The following is a 26,197-nucleotide window of genomic DNA, read 5'->3' as shown; positions in this document are numbered from 1 at the left end:
AAGTCACATACTACTACTACTACTACTACTACTACTACTGCATCAAAATGCGGCTGTCGAGGCTGGGTTGCATTCTATGATCTCGTATTTAGCAGCGAAAGGCCGTAGCCACTAAACTACCGCGGCCAGTATCATCTGCCAACATTCTTTGATCACGTGAGTCGGGCTGGAAGTTAATATTCGTAGACTCTGATTGAAGTTTCTGCATTGTTTAGGCTGTAAGGTGCCCACAAGAAATTGCTGCCTATGTTTTCCGAGTTCCTCGGGGTAACTGGTTTTACTGAACGCTTGTAATGGCAGGGCGCCAGGTTTACTATAATGCTATAGCAGTACTGCAGTCTGAATCCAACAGATATGCCTTAAGATATTGTCAATAGGTCATATGTTCACTAAATTTCAGAGGCATCTCACGGCGCTGAATTGAACTTGGAACAAATAACCGAACGAAATTTGGCAGATTCCACAACCTGCCTCAAACAAAAGAAAATGACACGGAGAATGACACAACTCATCAATTTCCTCTTCTTTCCGATTTTGTAACCATTTGTAAAAGAGGGTAACTCTTTCAATATCTGGTAAATTAAAATAAATTTGCTCAGAAGCGGACCTTACATTGCAATGGAGCTTTTTCGTCAATGTTGTCGAGTTTTCGAGCGGCACCAGTATCACCGTCATCACCTCTGGTGATATTGACAATGACGAAGTGAGCAGAGCTGTGGACAAGCGCGGCTCGTCACCCCGGCTGCTACCGGTGAGTTCAGCGAGCTCAGGGCAGCTCTCGCAACGCCTCGCGAAATTAAACCTGTTTCTAGTGAGCTTTCTCTCGCTAAAATCTGTTAGTCATTAGTTCGCCCATCTGTTTATTGTTATCTTCTCTACGAAATTGATGCCCACCCACCACATGATTATGAAGCGTGCCGACCACGTGTATTTTTTATTGCGCACCTAACTCAACGTAAACGAGTGCCTTTGCATTCTGCTACATCGGAATGCGGCCGTCTCGACATTGAGTTCAACAGCACAGCGTCATAGCTACTGCACTGCCGCAGCGGGTATGTTCATTATAAGCAACCGCACGGCCGTGTTTACTTTTTGCAGATTGATGGCCTTGCTCTGTTACGAATTCTCTCATGGCCGAAATGCGTCTCCCGTTTCATCAGAACGGCTTGTAGTGAAATATTCTTTCCAATGTGTTTAGTAAATGCGCCCCCCCCCCCTCCGAAAAGAAAAAAAGAAAGAAAAGGGATAAAACCAGTGCTGGTGCATATTTAGGCCTCATAGCTCAACTTTCTTGCCTAAACATTGACTCCCTAGCAGTATCTCTAATAAAAAAAATTTTTTGTTATTCTCTAAGCACTTGATTGTTGTCAATCACTACATTTCCAGTATTAGCGATGTAAGCTCTTGTGTACGATAAGGAAGCGTACTCGCACCATTACTTTTCTGACACCCACCATGCATGTTTGCTTAATGGCTAAGGTGCTCGGCTACTGAGCACGAGGTCGCGGGATCAAATGTCGGCCACGGCGGCCGCATTTCGTTGGGGGCGAACTGTGAAACCACCAGTGTGCTTAGATTTAGGGGAAGGTTAACGAACCCCATGTGGGCCTATATATTCCGCAATCCCTCACTACGGCGCGCCTCGTAATCAGATCGTGGTTTCGACACGTAAAATCCGTTAATTTACTTTGCTATATTCATTTTTATTAACGATGTACCATCCTAAACGACGTCATTCCTTCGAGAGCCCTGTTACGTGCTCCAACTCATAGTAGTAACTCGGCACTTTCCTTACATTTAACCTGTCATGGTCGGCGCTCATCGAAAATTAGCTGCTGAAGCTTCACCTATGCTCGGTTATCTTAAACGTAACCTTCGTGGTTCTCCCTCCCTCACCCGATAGCCTGCCTATCAGTCATTCATAAGGCGTCAACATGAATTTGCGGCCCTTGTCTGATCCCCTCATAAAGCTTTCTTAATCGCGACTCTCGAGTTGAAAACCGCGCCGGCCACTTCAGTGTCAGGGATTGTTAGCACGACTATATCGTGACTAGCATTAAGTCATATTTACTCTCTCATCTCTTGAATAACGAAGAACCACAGCATTGCCTTGCCCGTTTCACAATACACTTCATAGGACGTGGCCGTCTACCTTACGTCCATCTCGCGCATCTCGATGTCTGCATAATCGTATCAGTTTCCAGCGTGTGTTTGGCCGAACCAATGCTTTCAATTCAACAGCGTTGCCACCTGTCATTCAGAACTGGAATAACTTGGCAAACGAAATAGTTGACACTCTTGAACCTGTATTTTGCAGCTCAGGCTTACACATATTATGCGAAGCATATTACTAGAGCTCAACCCAGCTCCTCAGGCGCGGTGGTGTCGCCTTCAATACCACGTGACACCATCACGTCACGACAGAGGAGAAACGGGGCTCCAACTCGCGCCGTCGCTCGCGGCGTCGCCTTAAAGTGTACTAGAATATTGGGTAGTGGGCTGACTGAGCTCCATCCGCTGTCGCGGTTTACGTCTCGCCTGCTAGATGGCGCCACCACTGTATTCAACGTAAGCGGCCGCGCTTTGGCCATGCGAAAGGTACGTGGTCGCCGCTGTAGAAACGGTCTAATTTCTTGAATGCTCGTTTCTCATATAAATAAAGAGCTTGGACAGTATGCTTGTTTGTCAGTAGTACTTCGTCTTTCTTTTCATGAGGGAAAAGTTTCTTTAATCACCATTTTTGTAACGCTGGCTTTGCTGAGCTTGCACTCGTATCGAAAACTCGCGTCTTGCGCCTAGTAAAAGGCTGTGGGGTTCCTCTCCATTGACAGCAAGTTTGGGTATATTTACTCAATAATAGCGTGACATAACAAATGAATCACTTACATTCTTGTCAAAGACAGCAGTTTTACTGCTGTCTTTGATTAGAACGTAAGTGATCCATATGTCGCGGTGTTATAGAGTTGCGCGCGTGCAGAAATTCGTTTTCGGCGTTACCCTATTTGCAGTCCTTACAGCAATTCAGGCACCTTTGGAACGATGCCTTTCCTGTATACCCACCTATTTGACTCTGGCTGAGCATATTGTGGAAGAAAAATAGAGGTACATCAATGAAATGTTAAGCAGCATAGATATGAAGTTTTAATCGCACATGAATGTTGAAACAAAAGGTAAACCGTTTAAAACACCTTCCATGCTGTAGCTTGTCACATATGTGCCAGAAAACATGCGCCTATACATCAGTCGTTGCTCTACATTATTCCAACATAAAACGCATTTAATTCTCCCGACACTAACATACTGCATAATTTCCTATATCTGCCTTTCCAGAGAGTGATGTTGGTATAGCCACACTTATTTTTAAGGAAATATTTTATGAAAGAAAAAGAGAAAAAAAATGCAAACAAAATGTTGGTTGAACAACTTTAACAAAAGTTTATTATCTTGACAAGCACAATGCAACAAGTAGACAATGCAGACAGCATGCACATTTCAAGAGCTGCGGCTCAACTTCAAGTGTTTTGCCCTTTGGCGCTTCCCCGACTTGTCAGTATTTATACTTTTAACATAGAAGTGAAGTCGTGTAGTGACATAGAATTTGATTATTTTTGGAGAAAGGGTGGAAGCATGACTGGAACAACCAACCTCTTGGCCAAGTCTGGCTTTGACAACTGTCAGCATATCTAAAATGCTGTCAGAGTGCAGCTGTCCATGGGAGAAGCAGCCTGTGAACAAGTCCTCAAGCTTCTTTATGAAACCAAATAAGCGACCAGTTGGATAGAGGAGCCCTCCATTGTCACGAAACTTTGTCAGCCTCGCAAGCTGGAAAGTTTCATCTGGGGCAGGCATAGTGAGAAGGGTCAGACAGTCTTGGCAATTGGTTTTTAAAACGCATTTTCTTGCAACATAGCCAGCGATGTGAAAAATTATTCTTGAGTCACTGCTGGCAATGTGCTGGTTATGGTCTTGGGAGGATGGAGCTGTGTGCATGCTCTTAGCAGCACTCATTGGCAGATGAAAGTCTGCTGCATTCTGCGCAGTGTCTGGCAGGCTGTCAACTTCCAGGAGGGAGCCCAGTTCGTCCTGCTGACAGTTACCTTGACTGGCACATTTTACTAGCCCATAAAATGACAAGCAGTTAATGATAACTAGAAATTGACTTGGTGTTGGGTGGTCATTACTGCCAGAAGACTGTCGAACGATCCCAAAAAGGTTTTCAAGAGGGTCTTGACTAGTTTTGGAGGTCATTAGGTACTTAAAACCTACTTTTCTTGTAAGGTAATCTAGCAAGCCTATGTGCTTGAAATGGTTACACGCAGACCTGTTGCCGTAGACTCACTCACAAAGCCACCTGTCCCTTTTACATGCTCCTCCCATGCTTTAAGATAGGATAAAAAATCCTGCAGCACAGCTGTTGCTCGAGAATCTGGCCGGAGGGCTTCCGCAGGGAACCGTGAGGTCATCACAGATATCAGCTGGTGGATTTTGCTGAAATACACAGAAAAGCTCTTCAGATGTTGCTTGCACCAAGTTAGACTTAAACATCATTTCCAGCTAACAAAACCATAATGCAAAGGTTTCATTACTTTTAAAATTAAGTAGCAGAAGAGAAAATAGGCATTTCACCTGAAGAATTCCCGAGTTGCATCCATTCTTCCAAGAGTGGCTTCTAACGTGTCCTTATACAGGTGAAAAGCTTGGAGCACTTTAGTGCCGAAAAGCTGGAACGCATAACTGACTCTCATCTTTTCAAATGCGTTTGGCTCAATATGACATCGTGTTATCCCTGGCATAACCTTGAGGGTAACATTGCAGGAATCCATTTTGTAGGCTTCCTTTACGTGTTGCATATCCACCTAAAAAGAAATTGGAGAGGACCCTGTTAAGCTTCAAGAGTGAGTAATAGCACAACAAAATCCTCAATAAGATGAAGAAGAGCCTTACATGGCCAGCTGGAGTGTTGAATCCAGATTTCAACAATGAGTTGCGTAGACATTTGATAAGATGAGGGAAGTCGGATATAAAAAAGAGGTTTCGTGATGCATCGCTGGGGTGCTGAATTTTGCAGGTGGTAGACTCAGCTGATGCTTGTATCCCAAGTATCCTCCACATCCTTCTATTCCAGCTTGCGCCGTCGCATGTAATGAAATCAACAAAAAGGCCACTCTTTTCGGCCAATACGGTTGCCTCAATAACAACTTTGGCAAGAATGTCCCCCTTCATGTTGCCATGTGTGGCAAAATAGCCAATTACCTGGCTCCATTTTCCCTGAAAGGGAACAAATAGTATAACCGTGCCATGGTCACATGGGACACCTTTGTCTTTGGCTGCTGTGAAAGGGCCTAGGTCTACAAAACCCTCAATAACCCCAGACGTTTTAACTGCAAAGTGTTCCGACAGCTTTAGCTCGTCTATAACTAACCCACCATGTTTTTTCCAGGCATCAAGCTCAGCTGACTTCACTTTTAGCTGCCTCAGAACTTTGTCGCTGAAGCCAAACACAGTGCGATATGCAGATACATAGCGCTTGAGGGTTGATTTGCACGGTAGGGAAAGAATGCTATTACGGCGAAGATGCTCATACAGACGAGGACTTTTCATCTTCATTATTATGCAGTCCAGGACCCACATTTTCGTGTAGCGTAGACCATTAGGTTTCACTTTTGAAGCTGCGAAGCACTGTCGAACAGCTTCCTGCTGTCTGGGGGGCAGTTTTGAGATCTGTGCTTCTAATGCTTCTGCTTGAATGGCAGCATTTTCCCCTCTCATTTTAGCAAGTTCATTTTTCACATCTCCTAGGCGAACAACTAGCCTCTTGTTTCTTCTCGCTGCAGCTCGCAGTTTAAGCACAACAGATCGGCCGCTCTTTTTATCAGTTCTTTTGACCCTCGCTCGTCTGATCTGCAGTGCTCGTTTCAAGTAGCGGCAAGACACACACTGCGTACCTGCAAGAAAAGTGCATTGAATTGAGTTCCCACGGAGCCAAAAAATCAATGAACGCAACATAAAATGAGTTGCAAATTAGGCAAAATGGACAGCATAATTACCTCTTTCAGCGACCTGACCCAGGCAATTGCTGCTGAAGTACATTTGCTCGAGGGTCACTACGTGGGATTTAAGGTTCTTCGTAAAACACCTTTCTTCATAATCTTCAAGTCGCATTACTCCAGTGCAAACACTCATGGAATCAGTTGCTCTCAGCACATCTTCTGCTTCCCCGCTTGTTTGCAATGTGCTTTCTTTTAGCAGAATTCCTCTCACAAACACTTTGTAGTAACTGTGCGTCTGTGACTGAAAGAACATTACCACTTTTTCTGAGCACACCTCATTTCTTGATGTCAACACAGACGTGCAGTACACGACACCGTCGTGTCCAGGAAACCTGTGCTTGGTCCACTGCTCCGACGGTACCTGAAGACTGTCAAATAACAGCATGGGTTCGTGCTGACCCAGTGGGCATGAAAATTCTGCATCGACGTCCGGCTCCACGCCTGCTTCCGTCGAGGAGGCCGCGCCTTGCTCAGCAATCGTTGCAGCGCTTGTGTAGGACACCGTCGTGTTACTGTTCGAGCACGGTCTACGCTTCGCCGGAGACGCGCAACTCTCTGACTTCCTTTTACGAGCAGGCCTCTCTTTCACAGCTTTTTTCGTCAAATACGCGGGTAGGTTTGGAAGAATGGTTGGCACAGCATCACTGCTAAGCAGTGGCTTACCACGTGGGATCCGCACTTCCTTGCCACCAATGATGTGTACATAGTCGCGAATTACGTAGCGCGACTCAAAATGTAGTTCGCACACGGCACTTGTGTCTTCGAGAGGCTTGTCCGCTCGATGGAGGTTTTTTTCCCACAGTCTTCGAAGTGCTTCATCCTTGGGCACGCTGAATAACGACGGCTTTGGGGCACCTTTTACATGTACATAGCCCGTTTTACAGCCGGGCGCAAAACAGTGGTTCAAACGGCGTGGTGCCATTTCACACGCAATAGCGACGCACGATATACTTCCCTACGATGATTTCTTATAAACATTAGAATTGGTAATGTAAATTTCGGAACACATGAAAGAAAGCACAGCGGAGGCAGCGGCGCGCAAAGCCAGGAAGGCAGCGGCGGAGGCAGCGGAGGTTTACATTGACGACGACGACAGCGCCTCCGCGCGGGTCCCCGGGAAAACATAAAAATGTTCACATTTCCGGCGACGCGGGAGCGCACGCCGCCACCGGAGAGTCAGCTCACTAGCCAACGGTCTAGTACACTTTAGTCGCCTTCAAGGCTGACCACGTGACACCGTGACGTCACGACAGAGGAGAAACGGGGCTCCAACTCGCGCCGCCGCTCGCGGCGTCGCGGCGGTATATAAGCAGCTGCGCTTGCCTCTGCTAGACACTCACGAGGTGAGATGCCTCCTGGAGACAGAGCTGCTCGTTGGAATGAGAAGCGAAGGTTGTGGCGTGCTACAGAGACTGTTTCTAGGTGGCTTTGCTACGGCGCAGCGACTACGCGCCCCCCATCGGACGCGGGGAGCGTCGAGCAACGCAGCGTTCGGCGCGACAACGAAATGTGTGCCTGAGCAAGCGCCGCACGCCTGAGCCGACGCCGACGACACCGGCTTTTCTGCGACACGAGCTCCTTAACGCTGTCGCGTTAAAATAAAGGCTAGTATGCTTCGAATCCTCGGCTTAACCTCTTAGCTAAGCCACAGCCAGTTTTTGTTTCCATAATTCATCAGAACTAACGCTACTTCGCACCTAAGTTATCTCTAGCAGTGATGCATACAGTCATTCTTGCTTCGCTCATTGCAATATCCGAATTTTTTAGAGGGTTGTCTCATCTTTACCGGCTAGCATTTGTATAATTTCTTTCTCCGTTTTTGATATTTAATATAGCTTTTTTGTTTCTTTTATTGCGTGATTTGTGTTAGATATCTGTTCTTTCATCTTTACCCGCTGACAATGTATAATTTCTTTGTACCCCTTATTGCTGCTATTTGCCTGTATTCTCTATTCACGCAATTATCGTTCGGAAGTCTATGAAGTAACTGAATGAATAAATATATAAGTAAGTGAATAAATAAATAAGCAAATAAATAAATAAATAAATAAATATATAGTAGGAATGTTCCGTATATTTCACGGAAGAATATGGCATCGCATGTTATCGTTTCACTGAAGTCTACTTGTTTTAGTAACAAACAATCAGCCTAAATGGGCCCCATTGTTATCCGCGTGCACATTTCAATGCGCGCCGCCGACCACATCCATGCTAACGAGCCTACCATGCCGCCACCTAATGCCCGGTGCCACCGCCAGTATCCACGCCTTCGGCTTGGTGACCACCACAGAGTTTCATACAATACACTAGAGGGAACTCTGGCTCTGCAGTCGGTGACGCACCATGGGAATGATGGGCAGTACATAGATTTGTCCGATGTTTGTGCTTTTGGATTCAGAGGCTCTTGCGACTTTGTTTATTATGCTTTATTGCCTACATTGTCGTAAATTTCAGAGCAATCTATACTCTTTAAAGTGCAGAAAACTCTGCGAACACACACAATCGCTACTACATGAAACGGTTGAGCTTGTCGAGGGGGCCAAATCGAAACGCGCCAAGCGTCTCAAGGTACAGGCAAGCAAGCGAGGAATTCATAACGGCGTTTCACATCACCGGTCGATGCATGCGTCCGTGGCGTAGTACTTCCTCTTCAGCCACCAAGGTGAGCGGACGCGGAATGTCGGGCTCCTCACGAGCAGTCTCACCGGCCCTCCCGGGACGCGGTAACATGATTGTAGATGAAGCCGACAAGGATTTTGAGATTACTTCACCGCATTTACCAACAGGGTGTGTCATTTTGAACATAGTGTTCTTGCGCGGAGATGTTCGAGCGCGGCCCTTCAGGGTCGAAGATTTCCGGCACGCTTTGCAAGAGGAACGGCTGCTTCCTGACGTTGTGCTTGGGTGCCTATACCAGACCAACCACGCGTGGGCCGTGACAATAACCATCCCGGAGGCTACGAAGCGGTTAGCTGGATTAAAAGAACTTCCGGTCAAGGGACGACGCTGTCTCGTCATCGACCCGCACGAGCAGCAGGTGAGGCGGCGGCTTCATTGGTTGCTACACGGCATGGCAGACGACGATGTGCGTACGGCGTTCGCGGCGTTTGGCAAAGTGACCGAGGTTACTCGGGAGTGGTGGCGTGTGGAGGGAGTGAAGGAGAAAGCTTCGACAACCCGGGCTGTGCTCCTGAAGGTTAACGACCTTCCACACCAGATTTGCGTCGCCGGTGAACTAGCGCTGTTGGTTGCACCAGGCCGGCCTATGCAGTGCTTGTGCTGCCATGGTTCGGGACATGTACGTCGCGAGTGCACGTGGTCACGTTGCTCACACTGCCGGCCTTTCGGCCATGTCGACACCGATTGCATTCGTTCCTACGTCGCAGCAACCGGAACAGCCAGTGATTAGGATTCAACGGTGCACATTACGGACGTCACGTAACCGAGGCATAGGACGCAGCGAAAGGTAGCGGGGATGTGACCACAACCGGGCCACATTGCGATGCCACAACTCCAGCAAGATCGATCAGAGGCAAAATATGTAAGTTCTCAAGTAGCTGAAGCTTCCACACCCGAAGTGTCTAAATGGGGGGCCGCGAAAACCGTTCCTCGTAGTGAAAGTGCGGACCTGGACGCTGTCGGCGCGTCACCGAACGCCAGCGGCGTCTAAGGGAGTATTGGCGTCAGCACAGCAGCTAGACCCCTGGAAGACGCCACGAGCCAAGGAGAAAATATCGGCGCACGAAGCATCGAGGGATCGCCTGCGAAGACACCAACGGGTAGGCGCATGAACCTCAGGGCAATGCCTGGGGGCATGAAGGATAGGAAAGTTGACGACAAGCCACTTTCCCAGACTGGCGAGGACGTCTTACGGGGCGGTCCTGGAGGTGTCTAGCCATAGAGTTTCTCACTATAAAACCTGGAGGGAAATCTGGCGCCACCGTCTATGGGAGTTTCTTAAGGGGGCACAGTGCCGTCATGGGAATGACGGTATGTGTGTCTGCGAGGCTCGTGTTGGCTGGTGTTGTAAGAGGCTTCGTCTAAAACGTGGATATGGCTACACAAATAACGCGTTCTCAAAGTAAAATCTTCATAAAATGTTTCCACTCACTCATATTACATCTTTACTCATCTACAATGCATGACCAAGCGAAGAAAAGCGAGAACAGACGACAAACTATTTCAAAGCGAGCGCGAACCTTGTCTGTCCTCCAACTTGAGCGGCCCGCTAATACGTTTCATGTAACGTATAATCCTACACGCAATAAAAAGTTCTTATAGTTAAACAAAACATATTTTTGTGTAATAACAAAACCAAAACAGCTTTTTACCTGCTGTTTAAGTGGAAAATAAATCATTGTGACAGACGGAACGGTGCTTGCCAAGCGCGTCTTCAAGGTGTCCTGTCTCTCCGAGAACGATGCCAATCCAAAGTTACAATATACCGGCATTCCCATGCATACCACAGCGCAGCAGCGCCAGATTTCCTTCTAGGTAATCTGGTGAAAACTCTATGCGTCCAGGCAACGCCTCCTCTAGAAAGATGCCTGCGGCGTCGCTCGCTTACCCATTGTAGTTGTCGCGCCTTGAGTTGCGGTCAGTATTCAAGAGATGGCGCCACTTACGTCCCTACCTCCGCCAAAGGGACTGGGGCGGTGTGGTGTCACGGCGGTAGCGGCGGCCGCGCTGCCATGCAGTGATGTGCGCATGCGCGCATGTGTTGCAAGCGACCACCGCAACGATCGCTAGCTACCGCCTCGAGTAAAAAGGAGGAAAAGGGGAAAGGTAAGGGCAGCAGGTATTCGGCGCACGCGGCAGGCATCTTTTTAAAGAAGGCGTTGGTCTAGCCAATGCCTCATGATGCCTCCTTTACTAGATGCCTGCCACGTTGTCCCGTAAAGTCAGTTCCGGGCCCTCTCCTTTTTCTCTCCTCCACAAAATATTGTTCTTGTATATGCCCCCTGCGGGAGCATATACAGGAACACTACCGCGAAATAGTGTTCCTGTATATGCTCCCGCAGGGAGCAGAGTTGCGCATACCTTTTCCGGCGCCGCTCGCACAGCTATTGGCCGAGCGCGAAAAATGACGTCAAATGATCCGCGCCGCTGCGAAGCCAACTTTACGGGCGCATCGCCGACTCATGCGAACTCGTCGTTTCCGTCAGTGCCATCGCCATTGCAATCAGCGGACCGTCGATCGTGCGTTGAGAGCAGCAGCTGCGGATATCAGGTACGGTATTCGACGATGTGAAGTCGAGGACCTTGGTGAAGTGATACGAAACACATCGTACTGGCACTTGTATTGTGCCAGTACGATGCCAAAAATGTGTTGTCAGATTACAGTCTGCATTGTGTGAATAATTACTCTGCAAGTTTGACATCTTGATGTGATTAGTGCAATAAAAATAACCTGTTGTTACTCTTAATAAGCTTGTTGCCTTTCCATTTTCTTTGGATTCTGCCCCCAAGGTTCCAAGAACCAGCACACTTGGCCTGCTGCCAGCAGCCGTTCATGCATTCCCTTGTAGGAAATAAATTTGATCTAGAAGCTCTTGCATCTTGAATCTTTTTCTACTTGTAGATTTGCTGCTACTATATAGCTGATTAGTCTGCGGTATGAATGAATCGTAAAAGTAAGCTTTGCTTAAAATGTGCGCATGTGAACATTTGAAATGCGGTTAAATCTGTGTCTGCACCGCATGTATCGAAAATATGCAGCTGTTGTGAACGATGGTTAGTGATAAATGACGCTCCGTTAATGGTCACTGACATAACTGCAGGCACGATAGCTCTCTTGGCGACGGTCATTAATCGGCTGGTTTCGGCAGCCAAAATGCGCTAAGTGTCCAGCTTACGTGTGTGAAGTTTTAAACACTCTTGAAAACATTTCTTGCTTTCTGACAATGATAAGACAACTTCATATGCATGCTGAAAATCATTGCACCGCCTTTTGTGGCAACGTACTGCGCGTTTGCGAGCAAACTTTGGAGCTGTTCGAGCCACAGGAGTATTTTATTTTGGGGAATCGAAGGCGGTCCTACCCCCTATTTGTACGTTCATGTGTGTTTGTATATGCGTGTTTACATTAGTCCATACAAAGGATTTGGAGTTGACAGACGTACTTCGTCGCAGGATTTGTTGAGGTGAATGCCGGCTCTTTACGCTCGCAGTTCCAGCGCCTTTTATGCGTTGCATATTGCAATCGCTCAGTTCAGCCCTTGGGCGCGGCCAGGCAGCCACCATTGACCTTGAGCGCAACCACGTGACGTGAAGTCACCACAGCCGCAGGAAAAGCTGGGCCCCAACTCGCGCGGTCGCGCGCGGCCGCAGCCACCACCTGACTCCCGCTCCTCCCGCTAGGGGCGCTGCGCCGGCGCGTGATACCTCGCCCTCAGAAAAGATGGAATGGGTGGGAATTGGACCAGGGTCTCCGGAGTGTGAGACGGAGACGTTACCACTGAGCCACGAGTTTTTTTTATTTTTCTTTATTGCCGGTCGTTGGCCCGGATAAAAATTACACATTCACAAATAATCAAAAGGCACACTCACAATATGTTGAAAACGACCGCAGAACTTGTGCGGCTGCGCTTGTGCTAAAATTCCCTTATCGCCAATAATAATTCCACTCGTGGCAACCACTCTGGGATGCACTCCAGCAACTTTTGTTGCTCTACAAAGTTCCGTATGCTTTCTTTGAAATACTGGCGAGCCGCTCTTGCATCGAGATCGGCATGCCTTACCGCAATTCTACATTTCCAAATGCTATGCAGGGCCATAAGCATGATCACATCGAATTGGGTACCATCATCACTTTCTATTGGCAAGTAGCGAATCCCATACGCATCCAGGGGGAAATACTTTTTGATTGTGCGCTGGAGCACATCCCAGAGCACAACGGCATCCCAACAATACAGAAAAACATGTTCAATTGTCTCCTCCTGCCTGCAAATTGCACAATGAGTGCCCCAAGGAACAAAGAAACCTCTTTCAGTCAGCCACGGTTTGACAGTCAGCGTTCCGGAGTGCAATTCAAAAAAGAACGTCTTAGCGCCTGACGGTACTAGCATCGCCTTAACGCGCTTCAGAACATTGTGCCCATGGCTAGCTCCGTAGAGAGACCGATATAAAGGCACGGGAAGAACAACATCACACAGGTCCCTGTACAGTTTTTTCCGGTTAACGTCACGCAAATATCGAAGTGAAAAACGCGCTGACAAAAACCTGCATGAAGCCACAACTTCACGTAGAAAACCATAAACACCTCCTGGCAAACTGCCCGCTGAGACAACCATTTCGGGCAAGTGTTTGCCCAGGCGAACTTGGCAGACAGTGTATAAAAACGGTTTTTTTGCGTCCCTGAAGGAAAAAAAAACGATTGACTACCTGTCTCAAAAACAAATGTGACAATCAAAGTCCTCCATTTCGAACTCGAAGAAACAAATTGGTGCGACTTGATCTCTCCCAAGACAATGCCCACACAAACAGTGCGAACACCCGGTGAATTTTTTGGATGTTTACCCTTGAGCAATGCAAGACTTGGAGGATGTACCAAAGTTTGCTCACTAAAAATATGTTGCAAATTGTGGCTCTCGAAAACGTAGACCAATTCCAGTCATTCCATTTGTTTACTGTGTCCCGCAGCTTATCCACTTCACTCCTCCAGTACGACTCACTGTCTTTGTAGCACTGAAGGGGAACACCCAAGTATTTCACCGGAGTCGTAACGAAACTCATGTTGGCAAAAGTGTCTGGGGTCGCCCGCCAATCCCCGTGCCAGAATCACAGGCACTTACCCCAGTTTACCGCGCTGCCGCTCACAGCACAAAAACATTTAACACATTTGACAGCCTGTGTTATACTGTCCAAATCAGTGCAGAACACAGCAATATCGTCTGCATAAGCTAACAGGCGGACTTGAACCTCGTGCAGTTTAAACCCGCGGACACAGTCATTCTCCATGACACTCAAACAAAATGACTCTATATACAAGCAAAACAACAGCGGCGAGAGAGGGCAGCCCTGACGCACCGACCGCTTAACTTGGAATCGCGCTCCCAACACCTTGTTGACAATGAGCCGCGTCGAGCAGTCCCGGTACGCCATGGCAACCCCCTCTCTAATTATTCTACCCAAATTCACATAATGTAGAATGCACAAAAGAATGTCATGAGGCACCCGGTCAAATGCTTTCTCGAGATAAATTTGGAACATTGCCACTCGTGCACCCATGGCATCGCAACATTCGAGGATACTGCGTGCTACGTGTATATTTGAGGAGATAGTTCGGCCTTTAATGCCACATGTTTGATGCGGCCCCACAAGCTTCGCAATGACAGTCTGCAACCTCTTTGCTAAGATTTTCATTATTATCTTATAGTCTCCGTTAGTGAGACGAATTGGGCGGTAAGAAGTTACTCTTCGCAATGCAACGGGATCTTCTGACTTGGGTATAAGAATAGAGTGGGAAGATGAGAAGGACGGGGGTAGTACTTTCAGCTGGAATGCTTCGTTATATACATCCGCTAAGGCTGGTGAGATCGCACCTTAGAAATATTTATAAAAGGCTGAGCTTAGACCATCAGGGCCAGGGGACTTCCCCGGATGCATACTTTCAATAGCACTTTTCACTTCCTCTTCCGAAATTGGTTCCTCCAATGTTTCTTTCGTACTTTCATCTAGCCTTGGCATCAACAACAAAAAGTCCTTTTTAAAATGATCAATGTCGACTGCGCAGTAAGTGAATAAACCACTGTAGTGCTCGAAAAAAGCACGCTCGATATCTTCTGCTGCGTCGCTAACTTTTCCGCAATATTTGATTTCCGCTATCTGATTGCGGCGCGCATGCCACTTTTCTGAGCCTAACGCTCTTTTCGACGGTATTTCTCCCATTATCAGCTTTTCAGCCCTTGCCCGCACCAAAGCACCGCGGTATCTTTCGATATCGAACTGTTCTATTTTATGTTTCAGTGCGCGAATATCGTCCATGAACATGCCGGTTATCCTACATTCCTCACTGATCAATTTTTCTAAATTCCTGCGCATCTGTTTTTCTTCTGCTCCCTTTTCTCTGCATATAGTGCTCGCACGCTCTAAAGCCTTGATTTTAACCGCCTGCTTGAAGTTCTCCCATTTTTCATCAGATGTCGTGTTATCAACAGCATTCATTTCTTCAACTTACTTCGTTACATCCGCTGTAAACATTTCGTCGCTTAGTAATTTCGAATTAAATTTCCATAGTTGCCACTCGAAGCCCTTTTTCTTTTTTTTCGTGCTTGCTACTGAAAAGCTGACCAAACAGTGATCACTGAATGGAAGTGAGCTCACGTGGTACTCCTTACTAAGGGGTATCAAATCAAGGCTCACATACTCAGTCAAGACGGGCGTGGCTGGCTGCCTGAAAGTGGGTGTAGTGCGTAGTCCTCCCACCACCGAGACACTCAGCCACGTCTTCCAAACCATCGTCCCTTATCATATCGCTTAGGGCAATGGTGCTTGCATCCTTGTACGGTCGGGTGCTAGTTTTATCACGGGCTGAAAGAACACAGTTAAAATCGCCGTCAATAATGAGGAGCCTATTACACTGGGTCTACTGTTTTAGCTGATCGAAAAATCTGCGTCTTTCCTCAGCGACAGTCGGCGCGTACAAACAAATAACACGCCATTCCAATGACAATAATAAAAAATCGCAGACAATAAGCCTACCTGACGGGCATGACGTCACAGCTTCTACTTTTGCTCCAAGACTATGTCGGATGAACAAAGCGCACCCGGAAGAAGTTCCCACAGCATGGCTCACTAAAACACAGTATCGAGCTAAGAATTGACGCACCATGCCCCCGGTTTCGTCGTCGCCCTCAACTTTCGTCTCCTGTACTGCTAGAATGTCCAGGTCATGTTCGCTAACTAGTCGATAGAGTTGACTTTGCTTCCTCCTTGAGGCAAGCCCACGTACGTTTAAAGTGGCCACACGAAATGACCTATCCATAAACATCATTGCGAGGCGGTGAGAACCCGGGGGAATGACGCTCACCTCACTACTGCGCTTTTTTCCTGGGTGCCTTGTCACGGTGCAGTACTCAGGGAGGCAAAGGCGGCGTTTCCGCCGTCTTGCGCTCCGTCGAAGTGTTCGGCCGAAGCCGATGGGAAAGACGCCGCACGGGAGTCGTTTTCGCAGGCGGCTCGTCCGTTGCGAGGGCGCTGGGCCCCTTCTCCTTTTCGCCTGCTTCGTGGGGCCGCTTTGCGGTCGCACTGCCACTGTCGCTATCGATGCCTGTCATCGGCACTGCCTCGGGAGTAGTCTACAGCTCCGCCGGAAAAAGTGTGGCCGGTACTACTTGGAGCAGCTTTCCTACTCCGGTCCTCCACGACTTCATGCAGAAGCCTGGCTTCGGGCTTCCCTGGAGCTTCAAGGAGGGCGTCCTGTGGAGTGTTCGGGGCACCCTCTTGAGTAGTCGGGTTTCGGCTCACTCCTGCTGTTTCGTCGGAGTCTGCCTCATCCATAATGTGGTCCAATGCATCGTTTGCCTGGACTGATCCGGTCACGCTGGCGTACGTCTTTGGGCAATCCGCGTCCTCATGGCCGAAGCGGCGACAACGACTGCAGCGAGGTACTTTGCAGTCCCGACGTATGTGCCCGGTGCTCTTGCGGCGCAGACAGAGCGGAGCGCGGCCTGGAACAACGACGAGAGTCAGCTCTCCGCTATCTTGAGCTGGTGTGGAATGTCGTGGACTTTGACGTCGCCATGCAATTGCAGTCCAACTGAGCGAGTCGTCGAGCCCTTTTCAGTGACGCCTTGCACACGCCACTTCTCCCGCGTCACCTCCAACACTTTCCCGCAGGGTGTCAGGGCCACATGAATGTCTTCGTCGGTCACGCCATGCAGCAACCAGTGTAGCTTTAAGTGAACCTCTCGGTTCTTTGGATCGATGAGCAAACATGAGCGATCTTTTACCTTCACGTTGACTACGCGCCCCACATCGGACGCGGTGAACGTCGAGCAACGCAGCGTTCGGCGCGACAACGAAATGTGGCCTGAGCAAGCGCCGCACGCCTGAGCCGACGCCGACGACACCGGCTTTTCTGCGACACGAGCTCCTTAACGCTGTCGCGTTAAAATAAAGGCTAGTATGCTTCGCATCCTGGGCTTAACCTTAGCTAAGCCACAGCCAGTTTCTTTGAAACAAACATTGACACATAGCTAAGTCACAACAAATTCCTAGTTTCTACGTTCAACGGACAAAAAACAGAAATTGAATCAAGATCCATGCAGAGTTCAAGAATGCTCCATTCCATCCTAGCTAACTCCAGGAAGATATGCACTTGACGTCTGAGACAAACTCAGCACGTACTGGTGGGCGAGTTGATAATTTCATGTTTGCAACGAAGCCGCGAAATAAAACGACGGACGAAAGAAGACGACAGGGGGCAACCAGAAAGGCGGACTAACAACAGAACGTTTTATTTCTTGACACAGGAACAAGTATCTGCTGGCAAGAGTTTTCCTGTGTCGACGAATAAAATGTTTATTTTCATTGCGCCCATGTGGTTATTCCGTGTCGTCTTCCTTCGTACATAATTGTGAACAAGTCAGACAAGTCCAAGAACATACTACCTCAGATTATGTGCGCATGTGCGCATGCACGACAAGAGCGTGAGTTCAGCCAAATGGGACGGTTGAGCTGTTCATGTCGCATAATGCTGCAGAAACAAAAACCATCTTGTCCAGCATTGTTGGTCCATTTTCTTCACCAGTGTGCACTTCCACAGGCAGTGTGTGCTTGAGGATTCTATACTTATTTCGTACGAGCCCAATTACCCTCTCTACATGAATCCTCACGTTCGCTATTTTGCGAGTCTTCTCCACATCCACTGGCGAAAGTTGCTGTTTTTCCTTAGTGAAGGCAGGCATGGCTAACTTGGCACACTGCTACCAACACTGTCGGCAATTGTGAAGCCTCGGTTGGCTAGAACAACATCCCCAGTCAAGAGGTTGTTCAAAATGCCACACTTTTCTGCAATAACCTTATCGCTTGTCCGACCACACCAGCCTTTGGAAACAAACGTGACTACACCTTGCGGTGCAATGCCCATCAAATATTTCACAGTGTTGTGACTTCTATAGTTGGACCATGTGTGCAACTGGGCCAGCATAGATGAAGGCCGCTCAATGAAAACCTCAAAACAGTCTATAACAACTGCTACCTTCACGCCGAATGATTTGCGAAAAGTCATGGGCATAGTTGCCCGGAGAGTCTCCTGGTCTGGCCACTGGACAGCTCGGGCGAGCGGAACATAGGCCACGTCCAGCCACTTGCTGACAATCCTTGACACTCTGGACTGCGACACGTGAAACCTGCAAATAACAATTACACCTATTAGCAACTTTCATCAAACGAAAGCTAAGCACAAGGTAGTACCTGTAGGCCAAATCTTGTAGAGGAGTGTTGAGCCGCAGGCGCATCAGAAATATGACCATTTCTTGAAATGCTGTCAGAGAGTTACGGCTTGTGTGCGTTGCGCCTTCCTTTAGTAAGTTAAACAGCACAAGCAGGAGGGCAAAGTTGGGCAGCCCAGTGTAAAACTGGACCATATCCTCCCTTGTTTTCAGAATGTCTTCTGACAACACGGGCATGCTGAGCTCCTGTTTTTCATCTGCAAGCTCTGAGAAGGTGCCTATTTTCTTCCTTCAACTGTTCGATGTGAGCCATTGTCAGTTTGGTCACATGACTGAAGTCAGCCTTCCCTGAAAAGATGCAGATATGTGTGATCCTGGCACCAGGAATTTCTTCTAGACAAAATGCATTTCTTTCCACTGCTTAAATCCACATAACTACTGGTGATGAGCTCTCTGGGACGTACCTCTCTTTTTACAGACTTCGACAGGAATCTATGGCTGTTCTGGTACTTGACCATCAGCAGATGAAAGTGCGTCTTCTGTAATCACTATGTCATCTTCAACTGTTGTGTTTGGGCTCACTTGTCATTCTTTCAGGGGGCTGGCTCTTCTTTCTGAGCGTCTTTGCTTTCTCCTGCATCTGAAAATAAACGTGGCCCATTCCTGCTGATGGCATAACGAACTTCAGCATGCACACTTATTTACCTAGCACCTGAAAAAGTAAGGGCATTTACCGGGATGCCAAACCTTCAGAGTCCACACTTTTTCCATGTCCTAAATGAAGTGATGGTGCCCAGCCTGGGTCTGCCTCGGCCATTGCATATGCTAGTCGACCTGCGAAAAATAAAACTATCAACCTTTCAAAAAATGAATGTCAAACTGTTTCTCGTGTGATGTGGATTTACATGCACAGCACAGTATGGGTTCTAGGCTTTCACTAGGAATTCTTTATCGAGGTTTTTGTTTTATTTTAGGCGAAGAACACTCGTTTTGCGCCTCATATTTTCGGAAATACAGCCGCATAGAACGCGAGGCCCAAAGATGACGAGCAGAGCTGTTTTAGTGGCTCGTCAACAGTAGCTGATTCAGAACGACGTACGCTTTTAAACGGAACGCGTTTTCTTTTCCAGCTTGCATATGTACACACAGCACTGTTCAAAGAATATTTTTGTCGTGCCCGCTACCTTCGCTTGAGCTTATTTTCTTTTTTCAACAAAGTACAAAACAGAACGATCATTCCAGCCCAGAAAACTGCAGTAAAGGTTGACTGCTTGGTTGAGGCGGTCGCGGGAATGTTGAGACATTCGCTGACCCTAGAACCGCCAACGCGACGACACCGGTACTCTGGGCGTCATTAAAGGTATACTAAAATTGAAATAGCGCTCATTCCGAGATATCAGCGCTCACCTTAAAGGAAGTGCTTGCCGCACACTCGGTAAAGCTTTGCTGAGTCGTCCAAGTCCTTGCGGTGGATTCGACGAAGCCACTCCGCCCTCCTTCGAGCAGTCGTCTCTTCGGTTTTCTTACATTGGTTTTTCACGACCTTGGGTAGTGAAAAAAAGAAAAACCCGACCTGCGTGACATTTTCGTCGCCGCGCTTCTTTTTTGTGCTGTTCTTGCAACCAAACACAATGCAGTTCACCATTCTCGCGTATGCAGCAGGTCGACGCCGCAAAAACGGGAAATATGCATAGCTAGTATTTACACTCACTGCAAAAGGCGACCGCACTGCGAACGCGTTGCTGAGATTGTTGGCAGATGCTGGCACACTTGAAGGACGAGTCGCTGCCGAGGTGAACTCGCAAATCAGAAAACATGGCTTCTTTACACGACCTACCCGAGCGGAAAGGCCGCACGGACCGCAAGCATGGCGGACAAGCCGGAACGACGCCGACGCCCTCTGGGGGATCAGTCCCAGTGTATACCTCCTATATGATAATACCATTGCTGGCTAGACAACTAGCGCCACCTCTTAGGAACTCGCCGAAGTTAACCATCGTGAGGGTACTAGCGTGATGCTTAGTGCAACTTTTTTAAACATTCATGCTCCAATTTGGGGGGGGGGGGCGAGCCTTACATGAGGGTGGTCCTTACAAGAGTATATACCGTAGTTGTTTCTACTGAGTACACATTGCACTGTAATGCCGGGATGTAGTAAGTAGGCTACTGCTGGCCTTCATACTTTACCTTTACAATCGCACATTTCGTTGTAGGCACATGGCCAGCATTGACATGGTTTCTGTGCCTGCAGGCTCAGTGAGAAACTATTGCGACGCTATTTCGGAACCCATAAGCTCGTCCGACGTATTGGTGAAAGGTTTTGGCCCACTCTTGCATGCACAGTCGAGGGGCCATTTTATCTCAGAGCTTCCAAATGATTCTGGAGACGTAATGGTGATCGAATTGATATTATTAGTGCGAATCTCAAGAACGTCACGTTCCGCCCGGGATTAATCCGCTACGCAAGAGGGCCAGATTAACAGACCTCTTACCTAAATCTGCCTAAAACACTGTTTAATAAGCGAATAAACCACTTTTATTCTATATTTTATTATTCTGGTTTAAATTCTAAACGCTTTCTTGCTGATGCAGATAAAATGGCGGGACCCGGATACCTGGCGAATGACACACTAGCACCTAGTGGGTTGGAGCTGGCGACGTCGAAAAGAAGTTGCTTGGCCGACCTAGAGGGCGTCAAGGCCTGGGACACTGGCGCAGCCATTCAGCAAAGCCTTCCATGCGCGCAAAGTGAGAACAGGACTTGCTGTACACCCAAGCACGTATGCAGCTGGAATAAACTGCTCTCAAACGCTCGAATGGAACTGCGACAAACCATTCGCGGAGGATTGTCGCTGATGAGTTTTGCACAGCCCTTTTTACCATGCACCAAGGAGCAAGTTCTTCAGCCGGCAGCACTCGTCCACAAGCTGCTTACGACGCACCGTTGTCTGACTATGCTTGACATCGACACAGAGAGCTTCAAGGGGTCTGAAGTGCGTCTTTGTGATGCATTACAAGGAAACCGCTCCATTGGTGTGCTGAAAATAAACTTCAGCACGTTCACCGTACATAAGGACATTTGTTCCGTGATACCCTCCCTCGTGAACTTAAAAGAAATCGAATGCATGACGGCGTGCGAGTGTCCGGTGCAGTTTTGCGGCGCGCTCGCGAAGCTTCTACGAACGACAACACAGTTGACGGCGCTCCGAATTCCCAAGTTGCATATGAATGGAAGTGGTGCAATAATTTTTTTGCCGGCGCTGGTGGCAAACACCACTCTTAGCGAACTATCGTTTCATAGTTCCGCAATCAGTGAGGCTCGTCCGGAACACCGCGACTTGTTTGCGAAGTTCCTACGGGACGACAAAGCGCTGACAAAGTTGACCATAGCAGCCTACAATGAAGTTAGACAGCAGTCTCTTAAGTGGGTACTTGAAGGCCTGCTAAGCAACACTACTCTCGCTCACGTCACGCTCGAAGACTTCATCGTAGACGCAGAGAGCGCTGACATAATGACCAAGGTTATAGCTCACAACCGTGCTTTGCGTACACTGAACATCTCTATTTTGACCTACGATGCCTGGATGAGCCGAGTAGGAGGTTCAACAACATCGTGTCAAATAGATTTTGATCCCTGGCTTTCCACCATTGCTCAAAGCAAGACACTCGAAGCGCTTACGTTGCCCCTGCGTATCTGGGAACCTGAGCGATGGGAGGACCTGTTCGATCTCCTCTCCACGAGAGAAAGGCACTTGAAGTTAACCATCAAGGGACACTGCAGCGAACGTCACTTATGGGAAAAGCTGTGCTGTGCACTCAGAAGGAGCGGCGTCGAGGAGCACGTTTCTTTCGATACAACTCTGTACATTTTGGACAAGCACGAAATGCTAGAATGCAAAGGGTTTTCGAAATTCCACTCCTTCCCCTATCAAGACAATCACGGTGAAGTATCTCAAACATTTCGCCGGCTGTCCACTTTCACTCACGTGATTTCGGCCCACCTCGAGGTATGGATACCTGACGTGGACGAGGCGCTGAGCTCTGATATCGCTCACTACATCGCCTCAACGACTACGCTGAAGGAGCTCCACCTGACGATATGGATCCGGCACTTATTTCCAGAAGCGGCGAAGACGGGTTGGGCGGTCATCTTAGAATCGCTGCGTCGGAACACCAGCGTGAACGAGCTGCGTGTCGTCGCAAGATCCACGAACGGACCAGAGATACAGCTTTTGGCAGACGCACTGAATTCCAGCCGGAGCATCCGCAGGGCGCACGTCAGAATCGGGGAGCCCGAAGTAGCAGCCGTCTTCATTCGCCGACTGCACGCTGGGATCGAGTGCAACCACAACCTTCTCAGAATGACTGTTGACGGGTGCTTGCTCAGTCGATCCAGGGTGGATACAGTGTGGTTCGCGGTCTGCGAAGCAACGCGACGCAACTCCGACCTTGTCACACAAGCGGCACAGTTTGTCAGCGGCACCCTGGTCGACAGGTAAGTGGGCATCGTGCACGTCACGGGGAACGACTACTAATAATATATGGGGTTTTACGTGCCAAAACCACTTTCTGATTATGAGGCACGCCGTAGTGGGGGACTCCGGAAATTTTGACCACCTGGGGTTCTTTAACGTGCACCTAAATCTAAGTACACGGGTGTTTTCGCATTTCGCCCCCATCGAAATGCGGCCGCCGTGGCCGGGATTCGATCCCGCGACCTCGTGCTCAGCAGCCTAACACCATAGCCACTGAGCAACGGGGAACGACTACTGAAATCAGTGGTCTATCAGCATCAACCTACATCAACTGAAGTCAATTTTCAGAATTCTGTAGATGTCAAGAGCGACAATTTTTTAACGCTTCTAGATTTTTATCTTCATTCAACTGCTATTAATTCTGGTAGCCAATTCTATATCCAACGCACTGGCATCTCTGTATAGGATCAGCCATAGCCCCCATTGTATCTGAATTTTTTTTTCTCCTTGGTTGGCAAGGTAATTTCTGCTAAGTTGGTTGACATGCCTGTAACGCGAGTGTTTAGATACGGTGAAGACTACTTATTCGTTATAAAGAAAGATGCCTGTGTGCATTTTCATGACGCGGTCGAAGAACTTTTGGACTTTTTCATTATATTATCGGGAGGACTTAAGTTCCCGTATGAACTGCTTGTTAACAACCCCATTCAGTTTCTCGATATTATTCTCTCTTTTTCTTTGGACGAGCATGTATGCTGGGGATATCATCCCATATCTAAGAAACCCTTGTTGCGCTACGACAGCGCACACTCTAAATTGATTAAAAGAACCATAGCAACCACGTACATTAAGGCAGCACCGAGTAAGTCGTGCAAGCATGAGTTCGATTTAATCAGATAGCGCGATTACAGAACGCAGGCTTTCCCAGTTCTGTGATCACTTCAGTATGTGAAGCCATCTTGCAGAAAGAGAAAAGAACAAGTTCCGGAACATCACAAAAAAAAAGAATAAAGACTGCAAACAAGTGCACGTGGTGCCATACTTGCACAAGTTGCCATACAATCTAAAAAAATGTTTCCAACATACATAATATTAATTTGCTTTTGAGTGCCCCTTGTAAGCTGTCCTCGATATTTAATCATATGAAAACGCGCGAAAGGCCCCTGTGCAACACAAATCGTAAATCCCATTTCACTGACTGAAGGCGCAAGGTTGTCTATCGGATACCGCTGAGCTGCGGGAAAACTTATATAGGTCAAACGGTACAGTGTTTCAATGAAAGTGCTCGTCAGCAAAGCAATAACCTAACGAGTGGCTATGGGATACGTTTAGCAGGACATTGTAACAAGTGTCAGTGCACTCAGATATTTGAAAAAAAAATTCACAGGGAAAGGAAAATGTAAGAGGGAACGGGAAATAATAGAGGTTTACTACAATAGAAAGGAAGCAGATAAATGCATATGCACTCCCTCTCTTGCCTTGTCGGGAAAAGAAATAGCCTTTTTGGATGACAGATTGTGATGCTTATGAGTTGCGGATGACAATAGACAGTTTTAGCAGAGCGTTTGCTTGCGCTCCGCTCCGCACACGTTTCACGCGCGCCGGTGGCTGCATAGAATGCATTGATTTCGCTTATCTAACAAGCGCGTCTCCCAGAGACGGCACTGACGTGCTCTCAGTTTGGCGGTAAAACGATTACGAAAGCAACTACACGCCCACTGACGCACCGCTAAATCAGGTTCCTAGCGGAACGTGGTCAGCGTCCCACGTTCCGCTGCCGCTAAGTGTGCTGTGCGCACGCGCGTCAGTGTTCCCGGTAGCGTTTTGATGAGCGGCTGGGTGCCAATTGTTATGATGGGCCGGTCTGAGCGGAGCGGACCGTAAACACTCTGCTAAAACTCTCTATTGCGACTGGTGTACGCATGCCTATGCTAAAAAAGGTAGAAAATGACTAGAGAATTTCAAGTAAACTTTTAGTTGGCAGTCAGCGCTTATCTGTGGCATTTGTTTCCTTGTGTCTTTGTTTGATTCGGGCTGTTTAACCTCAGTTCCAACCTACATATTTCGTTTTCTGCAGTTTGTATAGTATGCAGCATATCTTGCACACTGTTATAGTTTGTAACACATTATGTATAGTAACAAGTGCGCACAACTTGCGCGACACTAAATATGCAAAGGAGGAGGAATATTTTTTAAATTATAGACTAATCGTTGGGTGTTTGACAAGGTAGATAACTTATCGAGAATTCTTGCTGTTTAGTAAATATAATATGTACTGCGTCAGAGTTCCTAATTGTGTTTCGCGTAATTAGAAACAAACATTATTTATACGGTATAGTACACCTTCAAGAGTTCACCGTAAAAATGTTTACACCCTTAAGGGTGTAAATCATAGTATCTTGTTACACTGGTAACACAATTACGGTTTGGGCCTTTCAAAAATTTATAGAGGCCGACAATGGAGCTTTACCTAGACGTGCGATAACAAAAGACGTAGTTAAAAACTATGCAATCATTCTGACAGCATTGAGCGTACATAAGTAGCCGACAGGCGAGTTTCACATCTCTCGCGGTGAAATCCTCCTGTCGGATATTTATTTTCGCCCGCGGCTGTCAGAATGATTACATTGTTTTAAGCTACGTGTTTTGTTATCGCACGTCTAGTTAGAGCTCCGTTGTTGGCCTCTAAAAAATTTTACAAGGCCCTAACGGTAAGGGTGTTACCAATGGGACGCAATAACACCATTGATGGTCTAAATATTTTTAGAGTATTGAGAACCACGGAAAATTGTTACCAGGGGTCTTCAGTTAGCCATACTGTTCGATGAAGTGCAGTATATCATCATATTATTTAAGTTTACTTATCCAACAATTTATTAATTTTTTTCTTGACGTGAGTCGCATTTCAAAAGTTGTAGAGCATGCTGAGCAAAACAGATGGACTTGCTGCCAGGTCGTTGTCTTTTGCGAGAGTCTTTCTTTTCCGAGCTTTGAAGGAAATCCGCGTAATAGTGAAAAAAAAAACGAACAGGACGTCACTGCTGTCTTGCGCGTCTTGACTGTAGGGCATTCAATCATGTTTTTTTTTTAATGAAGGCCGATTCTCATTAAAATCTGATGGGTGTGTTTGCACTCGTGTTCAGGGCCGGCCTGCTCTTATTCACAACGGCAACCAATTTCGATGTTCTAAACAAAGGTGCTGACACCACTCGGCTCCATGACAGATCGCCTCTTTTACTGAACGGTGTGTGAGCTTCATTCACTAAATGCACCATTG

The 26,197-nt window shown here is 47.6% G+C and overlaps 2 protein-coding genes across 3 annotated transcripts in view; one reads left to right on the top strand and one right to left on the bottom strand.

Moving 5' to 3' along the window:
- Positions 1-691: 691 nt before the first annotated feature.
- LOC135915218 (uncharacterized) overlaps positions 692-26,197 on the top strand; it is a 27,372-nt gene continuing 1,866 nt past the window's right edge. Inside the window, exons 1-2 of the mRNA XM_070523266.1 lie at positions 692-751; positions 21,038-22,940. Of these exons, the coding sequence (XP_070379367.1) occupies positions 21,043-22,940 (1,898 nt within the window). The 5' untranslated portion in view covers positions 692-751; positions 21,038-21,042. The remainder of the gene's footprint in view (positions 752-21,037; positions 22,941-26,197) is intronic.
- The window catches only part of LOC139048730 (uncharacterized), a 26,041-nt gene continuing 12,352 nt past the window's right edge, over positions 12,509-26,197 (bottom strand). Inside the window, exons 2-7 of one of the 2 annotated variants that reach the window (XM_070523267.1) lie at positions 19,853-19,988; positions 19,180-19,279; positions 18,910-19,085; positions 18,468-18,793; positions 18,253-18,403; positions 12,509-15,581 (exon numbers count right to left, since the gene is read on the bottom strand). In XM_070523267.1, coding sequence (XP_070379368.1) covers positions 15,528-15,581; positions 18,253-18,403; positions 18,468-18,682 — 420 coding nt within the window. In that variant the 5' untranslated portion in view covers positions 18,683-18,793; positions 18,910-19,085; positions 19,180-19,279; positions 19,853-19,988 and the 3' untranslated portion in view covers positions 12,509-15,527. The other variant, XR_011507882.1, reaches the window with a different exon arrangement.

This window comes from Dermacentor albipictus, chromosome 8 (assembly GCF_038994185.2).
Source record: "Dermacentor albipictus isolate Rhodes 1998 colony chromosome 8, USDA_Dalb.pri_finalv2, whole genome shotgun sequence".
Classification (NCBI taxonomy): Eukaryota; Metazoa; Arthropoda; class Arachnida; order Ixodida; family Ixodidae; genus Dermacentor; species Dermacentor albipictus.
This window is presented reverse-complemented; position numbering and strand designations above follow the sequence as displayed.